Genomic DNA, 9,730 nt, shown 5'->3' on the forward strand with positions numbered 1-9,730 from the left:
ACTCAGTTCTGCAGCTTGCCCTTTCACTTTGTTATGCTCACATACACATATTTTTAAAGTTTGACCAATTGATTATTGATAACATTTAGGTTGTTTTCATTCTTTTGTTATTAAAAACAATGCTGCAAGGAATAATCTTGTATATCTGTCACATTCATGTGTATGAGTATTTACGTAGGAAGAATTTCTAGAAGTGGAATGGCTAGGTCAATGAGTGTGGGCACTTTTAATCTTGATCAGCTTTGCCTAATTGTTCCCCATGAAGAATGTCCAATTTTACACCCCCAAGTAACGTACTATAGGAACCTCTGTCCCCACACCTTTGCTAATACTCTGTGTTATCAAACTTTGACAAGTTCCATTAAAAAAATTAAAGTTAGATCTCATTTCAAGTGTGTGTGTGTGTAACAAATTCATGATCACCCCTTGGTTTGACAATCATTGAAGTTATCTGGGGGTGTTAACAATCTGAAGATTCTAACCCTGCGTTCACAGAGAGTATTCTTGTTTCACTCCAAGCATAATTAAGGAATGGGGGAGAAAAATGTCACGGAAAGCTGCTCTAATAAAGAGAGTTTACTTTTGTGGAGCAGGTTACAATTTTGCTTCGTTTTTGCTGGGAAGGATTCGCCCTGAGCTAACATCTGTTACCCATCTTCCTCTCACTCTTTTTTTCCTCCCCAAAGCCCCAGTACCTAGTTGTATATTCTAGTGGTAGGTCCTTCTAGTTCTTCTGTGTGAGCCACCACCACAGCATGGCTACTGACAGGCAGGTGGTGTGGTTGCACGCCTGGGAACTGAAACCAGGCCACCTAGTTTGGCCAATGGATGTAGTGGCCAATGGATACATTCCTGTATTTTCAATTTAAAGCATAACAAGTAGGAGACACTAGATGAACACATGCTTTGCAGGTTGATGTTTTGGATAAAATTTTGAGTATCTCTTGATTATTTTAGGAAGGAGATCACTACAGAGTCAGAAAACAGTCTCTGAAATCTGCTCTATAGTCGTGTTGTGAGGACTAAATGGGATGATACTTGTGAAACTTTTTGTCAAAGTATCTAACACATAGTAATCACTGAATAACTGTCGCTATAGTTAATAAACACTATGTTGTTATATGTGGGGATGGCAGATTAAGGGGCTACTTGGGTGATATAACCTGCCTTCTTGGAGGTAAGGACTCTGGAGTCCAGTAAATTCTTCTCTAGCACTCATTAGCTGTGTGACTAGCCTCTTTGGCCTCAGTTTTCTCATCTGTAAAGTGGAAAAATAAAATCCAAGTCTCAGGGTTTGCCAGAAGCTTAAATGGGGTGATACTCATAAATACATGCTCACTACACATTCATTCTCTTCTCTCCTTCCAATCTGATGGAGGAGACATGGAAGAACCCATCACATAACGCAAAACCCTCAGGAAACCAGAGGAACCGAGATGAGGGCGACGAGGGAGAGTTACTTATGGCCACTGGGGAAAAAGTGATGGAGCGAGGAGCGATCGCGCAGCTTCCCCAAGCCACGCCCCCTACTCGACTCTGGAAACCCGGCCCCTTGGAAGCGGGGAAGCCCAGCGATCACCATGGCAACAGCGCTTTCCGGTCTGCCCTGCCCACCCCACTTCCGGTTCCGGCGTCATGCGTCATCTCCAGGCGACGGACGGCGGGTTTCCGGGAAAGGGGTTCCGGGAGGGGACGCCCGCTGGGTGCGGTCCCGGGCGGAGGGAGGTGGAGGGCGAGGGTCGCGGGGTTTGACCTCGGCGTCACGACCTGCTCCTGGGCACGGCGCAGCCATGGAGGGCGGAGGGCGGCCGTCGCTGGGCCAGGTCATCCTCCTGGGCACCAGCTCTGTCGTCACCGCCATCCTGTACTCCGTGTACCGGCAGAAGGCCCAGGTCGCCCAGGAGCTCAAGGTCAGTGCTGGAGCCGGCCTGGCATCTGCGGGGTCATCGCTACCCGGGGTAACCGGGAGCCCGCGATTCGTCCTGGGTCGCGCCACCGTCGGAAAGCATCCAGTAGGGAAACAGACTCTGAGAGGGCGTCGCCCGGCCAGTCGATGGAGGAGTGGGGATCCTAATTGGGGTCTCGAGAAAACTGCTTCCCTGCCCCTTTTCTTCGAAGTTCCTCTCCCTCCTCACAACGAAGCTTGACTTCACTACCTTATTCGACAAGTATTTATTGAACACCTGCTGTGCTCCAGGCTGTGAGGACATCGCATGGGTAGAACAGACAGAAGTCCCTGCCCTCAGGGAGCTTCCATTCTCCTACAGCCAGGCAGACAATAAACCAGTACATCAGATGGTGTGGTGGATGGGGATCAGTCCTGCAGAGGAATGCAGGGAAGAGAGGAGGTGGAATGCTGGAGAAAGGGACGTTTGCTGTTTTGAATAAGGTGACATTTGAGCGGAGCCCGGGGGGGTGAGGAGGACCGCGCAGATGTCTGGGGAAGAGCGGTTCAGACAGAGGGAACAGCAAGAGCCGAAACCCTAGACTTTACCCGTTTAGTAACCATCTTGCTCCTTGCTTCTGCAGACTCTTCCTTTTTATATTATAGTTATTTTTAAAATAACACTCTCTTGAGCTGCACTTTGCAACTTACGCATTTCCTTCTTGTTATTTTTTTCTTCACGATAACTTTTTGAGGTGGATAAAATGGCAGTTACCTCCAGATTGCAAGTCAGGAAATGGAGACTCAGAGGAAAGTTCTTACGGCTAGGCAGGTTGGAACTTAAACTTAGATCTTCTGATTGCGGGTGTGGGTTTTTTTCTGATTGACCACATAGCTTTGTTGTGGGTGTCTGACCAGCCAGTGAGAGATGGACCTCTTTAGGTCAGAGACAGTCTTGTTTATCCTCCTCCCTTCCTTCTAGGTTCTAACTCAGTGCTTGACAAGTGGTAAATGCTCAATAAGTGTTTGTGGATTCCTTTTGGCTGAAATTTCACAATGCAACAGTTAGGGCTCAATTTGACATTTATATGAAAGAAAGATTCCTCAACCTGACTAACTTCATTATCATCAGATTGTTTTCAGTAAGAGCTTAGAAACAAATGTGTGCGATCCTGCCGTGAGAGGAGCTTTGGAATCTGTCTGGAATGATCCAGGTTACCGAGCAGTTGAATTTGTGGTGCGAATGGCATCCTAGTGAGATTCCAGCTGCCCTGTTGTTTGCCTAATGGAATAAGCGAGTTACCCCTGAATTGATTGGCTTTGAGTGTCACTGATATGTCACTTTCTGCTTCTGAAAGTCAGAAATCAATTTGGCAGCAAATCGGCTGAATGTGTGAACTCCCCAGGACCCATCTTTGGGTGACCTTAAAAACCTTGCCTATGAGTTCATAAATGAGGATGAAATAGCCCCTTCCTGGAAAAAGAGTTGGGACTCCTAATATTTTAGATTCTGTTTTTTGTTTTTTTTTTAAAGATTGGCATGTGGGCTAACAACTGTTGCCAATTTTTTTTTCTTTCTGCTTTATCTCCCCCCCCACCCCACCCCGTACACAGTTGTATATCTTAGTTGCAGGTCCTTCTTGTTGTGGGATGTGGGACGCCGCCTCAATGTGGCCTGATGAGCGGTGCCATGTCAGCGCCCAGGATCCGAACCCTGGGCCGCTGCAGCGGAGTGCACGAACTTAACCTCTCGGCCACAGAGCCGGCCGCTAGATTCTGTTTTCTTGATCAGGTTATGAAACTTCCAGCATGAGGTTTGTGTGTTATCCTTGTGTATCTTTCATAGTGATAGGAATGCATGTTTATTGCATACCTACTATGTGCCAGCCCTTGGGCTGGATTCTTTCACACTTTAAGGTTCATTTAATCCACATGAAAATCCTGTGAGATTGTTTTCCCCATCTTTTACAGTTTTGGAAACTGAGACTCAGATAACAAGTTGCTCAAAGTCGTAGTAGATGCGTTGAAGCTCGATTCAAACCCAGGTCTTTCTGACCATATTCCCCTTCCTTCCCTTTTTAAAAATTGTAACTGGCTTTCTTGTGGTGGATACTTTACTAGCTGTGTGACTTTGGGCAAATCACTTCACCTCTCTGAGCCTCAGTTCCCTTATCTGTAATTGGGGATAATAATGTCTACTGTATGAGCAGTAAATGGGTTTGTGCATTTAAAGTGCTTAGCATAGTTCCTGGTACATAGTGTATGTAAGTGCTTATTTCTTCACTAATTTACTCACCAGATACGTGCTGAGTGCCTGCTGTGTCGGGCACTGTCCTCAGCACTGTGGGGACAGCAGTGAACAAGACGAACAGGGTCCTCGCCCTCCTGGAGCTCAGCAGTGCGGTGGAGGGAGCGGATAAGAAAGCAGGAAATGAACTGTTAGTCGTTGTTGCTGTTAGTTTCATCCTCGCGGTGTGGGTGGTTACTGAACTTTTGTTGACCTTGGTTCCGTATCTACTGTGTAGCAGTAGCTTAAACTTAGAGTGACCTTGACATGTATCCAGTCCCTCATCACTCTTTAGAGCTGACTGACCAGGCTTAAGCTTTGTTGATGGGAATGCCCCGAAAGCAGGGGCGGGCTTTCCTTCCTCCCTGAATTCCTGGCGCCCAGCACAGTCCTGGCTCATGAACTAGGAAATAAATGGTCCTTGATTTTATTAATTTTTGCTTATTTTTGATGCAGGACTAACAGGCTTGGTTGGTTGCCAAGCAGAGCAGTTTGGACACTGAATTGAAGGGATGGGAGATCTGGGGATTCTTAGGGGAAGATGGCAGCAGAAATAACCTCGCTCACCTGATTCTGAGAGGGAAGAAAGACAGACTGAAAAGTAGAAGAAAAGCGTTTGGCAGCAGGTCACAGAGCCTTGCCCTGTAACGCAAAGGCATATGTTACTGTGTTACATAGTGTATGATGCAGCACATGAATTGATAAAGGCGTGGTGGCGATAATTCCTGCCCTCGCCTGGGCCCCTGCCGGGTAGGCGCTAGTTTAGGTACTTTCCACATAAGCCCTTGGATGCACGGTTCTGTGTTGGCAGAAGAGATTCACTTATGTTCAGCCTAACCACCCAGCTCCTTGCTTCTGTGGACTCTCCCTTTTTATATTATAGTTATTTTTAAAATAAAACTCTCTTTCTGCAAATTGATTAGTACCTTTTATATTTTCATTAAAAAAAGTTAAAATGCAAAGGAGTGTATGTTTCGGTTAACCAGAGGAAGAATGTACGCGTGGCGCCGCCATTCTGCAGCCGGCGGAGAGCAAGGCGCTGCCCCTGCCTGTTTATGTGTCAGCTTCTGGGACCCAGCTTCGGAATCCGACTCCCCTTAGTCTCCTTCCTGCGTGATTTCCTCATTCTCTCAACGTGAAAAAAGCCAATAGTCTTTTCCTTTTTTGCCCTTCAAGTTTGATGGAGCGTATCGGTATTCAACAGGCAATTGAATATGTTGTTTGTGTTTAGGGAGCCAGAAGAATCCACTTGGGTGAAGACTTGAAGAGTATCCTTTCGGAAGCTCCAGGAAAATGTGTGCCTTATGCCGTTATTGAAGGTATGTTTGTGTATTGGTAAAATGAAAAATAACTGCCTTCTTCCAAAAGTTTGATAAGGATCGTCTTGGCTGATGTTAGGGGCCTTTTGTAGCCTTCGGACAGTGGCCCAGAACTTGGACTTTGGGGTCAGAAAGACCTGGGCTATTGCTGTGTGATCTTGGGGAAATTACCTGACCTTTCTGAACCTCCATTGCCCGTCTCTAAAATAATTCCAACCTACAGGGTTGTTGTAAAGCTTAAATGTTGTGATCCATGTAAGGTGCTTACATGGTGTCCACAAGACATAAGTTATGGTGTCCACAAGACATAAGTTATGGTGATAACGTTTCCATTGTTTTAATTAATTAAGCTAACTCAAATTAAAAGCAAAATTTAAATTACCTTAAAGGAAACATTAGAACAATTCTTCAGAAATAAATTTATTTCTATTTAGGAGTTGTTCGATCTGTTAAAGAAACACTGAACAGCCAGTTTGTAGACAATTGCAAGGGGGTAATTCAGCGGCTGACACTGCAGGAGCACAAGATGGTGTGGAATCGAACAACGCACCTTTGGTACGTATCCTTTCTCCACTGGGCTAAAACCTTACAGTGGGGCGGTTCCAATGCTGGTGTCCTGGGTGCTCTTTCCCAGTCTGCGGCTTCTCCTGAGGCAGGGCGTAGACCAGCCTCTTAATGCTGATAATATGCTTGTGTGTGGTCTGAGGACCTCTTACGTCAGAATCACCCAGGCATCCCGTTCAACTGCAGCTTCCTGGGCTCCATTCCAGACTTACCAAATCAGAATTTCCAGGATGGGGGGCCCAGAATCTGTTGACATGCACACTCCAGTTTGAGAGCTGCTGATTTCTGGCATGAATTAATGATTTCGGTAGTTGTTAAAATAATTTTGTGCCGTTACTTGGAGTCCCTTTTTCCAGCTGATCTTTGTGGGGTTTTGTTTTGGATTTTTATTTCGTTTTATTTTTTATTGTGGTGAGAACACTTAACATGAGGTCTACCCTTTTAACAAATTTCTAAGTGCAGTAACACAGTCCTGTTAACTATAGGTACAAAGTTATCCAGCAGATCTCTAGAATTTATTCATCTTGTATAGCTGAAAATTTATCCCCATTGACCAGCAGCTTCCCACTTTCATCTCCCCCCAGCCTCTGGCAACCATGATTCTATTCTCTGTTTCTCTGAGTTTGACTGTTCTGTTGTAGATACCTCATGTAAGTGGAATCACGTAATGTTTGTCCTGTCACTGGCTTAGTTCACTCAGCATAACGTCCTCCAGGTTCATCCATGTGGTTGCGTATGGCAGGATTTCCTTCTCTTGAAGGCTGGCTAATGTTCTGTTGTGTGTCTATACCACGTTTTCTTTGTCCATTTATCCGTCAGTGGGCATTTAGATTGTTTCCGAGTCTTGGTTATTGGAGTAATGCTGCGGTGAACACAGGAGTGTAGATATCTCTTCGAAATCCTGTTTCAATTCTTGTGGATGTATACCCAGAAGTGGGATTGCTGGATCGTATGGTAGTTCTATTTTTAATTTTTTGAGGAATTGGATATTTCTTTTAAGTGGCAAAGGGAAATAAGTGGGAGAAGTGATCTGTGACAGCATTTGTTGCGCACTGATGCTGTCTGAGAACCTAGAAACTGGAGCTTCCCTCTTGTGAGGCACTTGGGTAATAGTGATTTCTCTTGTGTTCTTCCACTTACGTTGGACTTCCTCCTGTCCTCCTGGCATTGAGGAGATCTCCATCACTGCCTGGTGTGAGGTGTTTGCTGTCCTCTGTTTTATCTTGAGTTCTCTTCCTGTTGTAGGAATGACTGTTCAAAGATCATTCACCAGAGGACCAACTCGGTGCCCTTTGAGCTGGTGCCCCACGAGGACGGTGTGGACGTGGCCGTGCGAGTGCTGAAGCCGCTGGACGCGCTGGATCTGGGCCTGGAGACCGTGTATGAGAAGTACCACCCCTTGGTCCAGTCTTTCACTGATGTCATTGGCCATTACATCAGCGGTGAGCGGCCCAAGGGTATCCAGGAGACTGAGGAGATGCTGAAGGTTGGGGCCGCCCTCACAGGCGTCGGCGAGCTGGTCCTGGACAACAACGCCGTGCGCCTGCAGCCCCCCAAGCAGGGCATGCAGTACTACCTGAGCAGCCAGGACTTCGACAGCCTGCTGCAGGGGCAGGAGTCGAGTGCCAGGCTCTGGAAGGTCCTGACGCTGGTGTTTGGCTTTGCCGCATGTGCTGCCCTCTTCTTCATCCTCTGGAAGCAGTATCTGCAGCGGCAGGAGCGGCTGCGCCTGAAGCAGATGGAGGAAGAGTTCCGGGAGCACGAGGCGCAGCTGCTGAGCAGAGCCAAGCCTGAGGACAGGGAGAGTCTCAAGAGCGCCTGCGTCGTGTGTCTGAGCAACTTCAAGGCCTGCGTCTTCCTGGAGTGTGGGCACGTCTGTTCCTGCGCCGAGTGCTACCGCGCCCTGCCGGAGCCCAAGAGGTGCCCCATCTGCAGGCAGCAGATCACCCGCGTGGTCCCCTTGTACAGTAGCTAACGGTCTGCCACCCCTCAGCTAGGATGGAAGGCCCCCCCGCCCCCATCCCTCTGCAGGGATCTTAATCTCGAGGCCTTTCGAAGAGCAGTGGTGGGGCTGCGTTACCTCCAGGCAGGACTGTGATTGAGGGGGGCGGCAGGGAACCGTCCAATCTCACAGCTCGGACAACAGGATGTTGCCTCTCCAGCCTGGGAGGGGCCGCTTTCCAGCACAGCATGAGAATCAAAGCCCCACCCTGGGGTGGGCGTGGCCACCTGGCATCCCTTCCTGGGAACCAGCTAAGTGTGTGTGACTGAGAACATCTCATTGCTTAAGCGCCAAAGCCAATGATCTTCAGCTCTTCTGTTCCTGTGTCTTCTGGTTCTTTCTGGTGAATTGTTGATTCCTGTGGACTGGAGCCTTGAATGACTCAGCTGGAGGGGAGGCAGGGTTGGGCTCTGAGTGTGGTGTGTGCCTCGCAGAGCTGCCTCTGAGGAGACTGTCATGGTCTCTCTTCCTTTTGCCTATGCCCCAGGAAAACGTTGTCCGGCTCAACATGTCACTCGTACCCCTTTCCCCTCACCTGCTTGCCTCCTAAATGCATACGTATGTATGTCAGGACAAAAACAAGTGGACTCCAGCATCTGCCTTCTATCTGAAAGGGTGGAACTCTGGTCAGCAGAAGGAAGAATGGTCACTTGAAGGGGCAGTTGGAATGGTGGTCATTCAGCGGTCCCCAGCAGCGGTGAAGACTGGGCAGCTTGGCTGCAGCCCTCCTGGTGTCCCCACTGACCTAAAGGGAGGGCCCCTAGGCATGCCTCTGGCCCTGATTTGGAACTCCCGAGGCCTGAGGGCTGAGGGATGGCTCTGCTTTCCCCTGCCTGAGGTGAGCAGAAAGGCCTCACCACCCGAAGGAAGCAATAAGGACCATAAGGACGCTGCTGCCCAGCCTCCTGGCTTTCTCAGCTTCTCACTAAGGAAAAGTAGCCAGCCAGCATCCTGAGCACGGAGTGTTCCAGGCTCCCTCCCCCTCCTCTGAAAGTTAACATCCCATGGGTGTGGTCATGTTGCCCCTTCTCAAGTTACTGTCCCCCCTCCCCCCATCCCCCCCTCTTGAGTTTGTGAGCAGAAGAGAAGTGGGGGATCCTCTTTCAGCACCTCTGAACAGTCAAAGGTCGTGGACGTAGCTCTTTCTTATTTCCCTTCCCTGGCTTTGACTGTTCATTCCCCGGTCCTCCTTTGTGCGGGGGAGGTGGGGGTGCTCTCAGGGGGCTGACACCAGCTCTATGCAGTGTCCGGCATGGACAGCACCAATTAAACTGGTGGAACCAAGTCTTAGCCTGCTGCTTTGTCACCCGGTGTTCAATGGCTAGGCCGAGGCATCCCCGGGATGGAGTTGACTCCCACCATGACAGAACGAGCTGAGGTCCTTGAGGCCTCTGTGTGTGTCCTCAGAGGGGTGGTTGGGGCTGCCCCAGATGGTGTGCAGCTTGGCGATGCCGAGGTCTGGGGGAGGAGTCTCCGGCCAGCCCAAGAGAGGGCCATCCCGGAGACGTGCCCATAGATCACGCCTGGCCTCACTAAGATGTCGTCTCAGCATCTTTGAAGAAGTCTGTCCTGACGTCCTGACCAGAGGGCCAGGGAGAGAGTGGGGTGGGGGTGGGGTGTTGGGGGCAGCAGGGAGGGAACTAACATTTAGCTTGGTACTATATGCTCTTCAA

At 48.8% G+C, this 9,730-nt stretch overlaps 1 protein-coding gene across 1 annotated transcript; it reads left to right on the top strand.

Annotated features, from left to right (window-relative positions):
* The first annotated feature begins 1,576 nt into the window (after nt 1–1,576).
* On the top strand, nt 1,577–9,341 carry MUL1 (mitochondrial E3 ubiquitin protein ligase 1). The gene is made up of 4 exons (XM_001504339.5): nt 1,577–1,910; nt 5,404–5,491; nt 5,926–6,046; nt 7,301–9,341. Exons 1-4 carry the CDS (start codon nt 1,581–1,583, stop codon nt 8,028–8,030), a joined length of 1,269 nt encoding a protein of 422 aa, XP_001504389.2. The 5' UTR covers nt 1,577–1,580; the 3' UTR covers nt 8,031–9,341.
* The last annotated feature ends 389 nt before the right edge of the window (nt 9,342–9,730 follow it).

This window comes from Equus caballus, chromosome 2, assembly GCF_041296265.1.
Source record: "Equus caballus isolate H_3958 breed thoroughbred chromosome 2, TB-T2T, whole genome shotgun sequence".
NCBI classification, from domain to species: domain Eukaryota; kingdom Metazoa; phylum Chordata; class Mammalia; order Perissodactyla; family Equidae; genus Equus; species Equus caballus.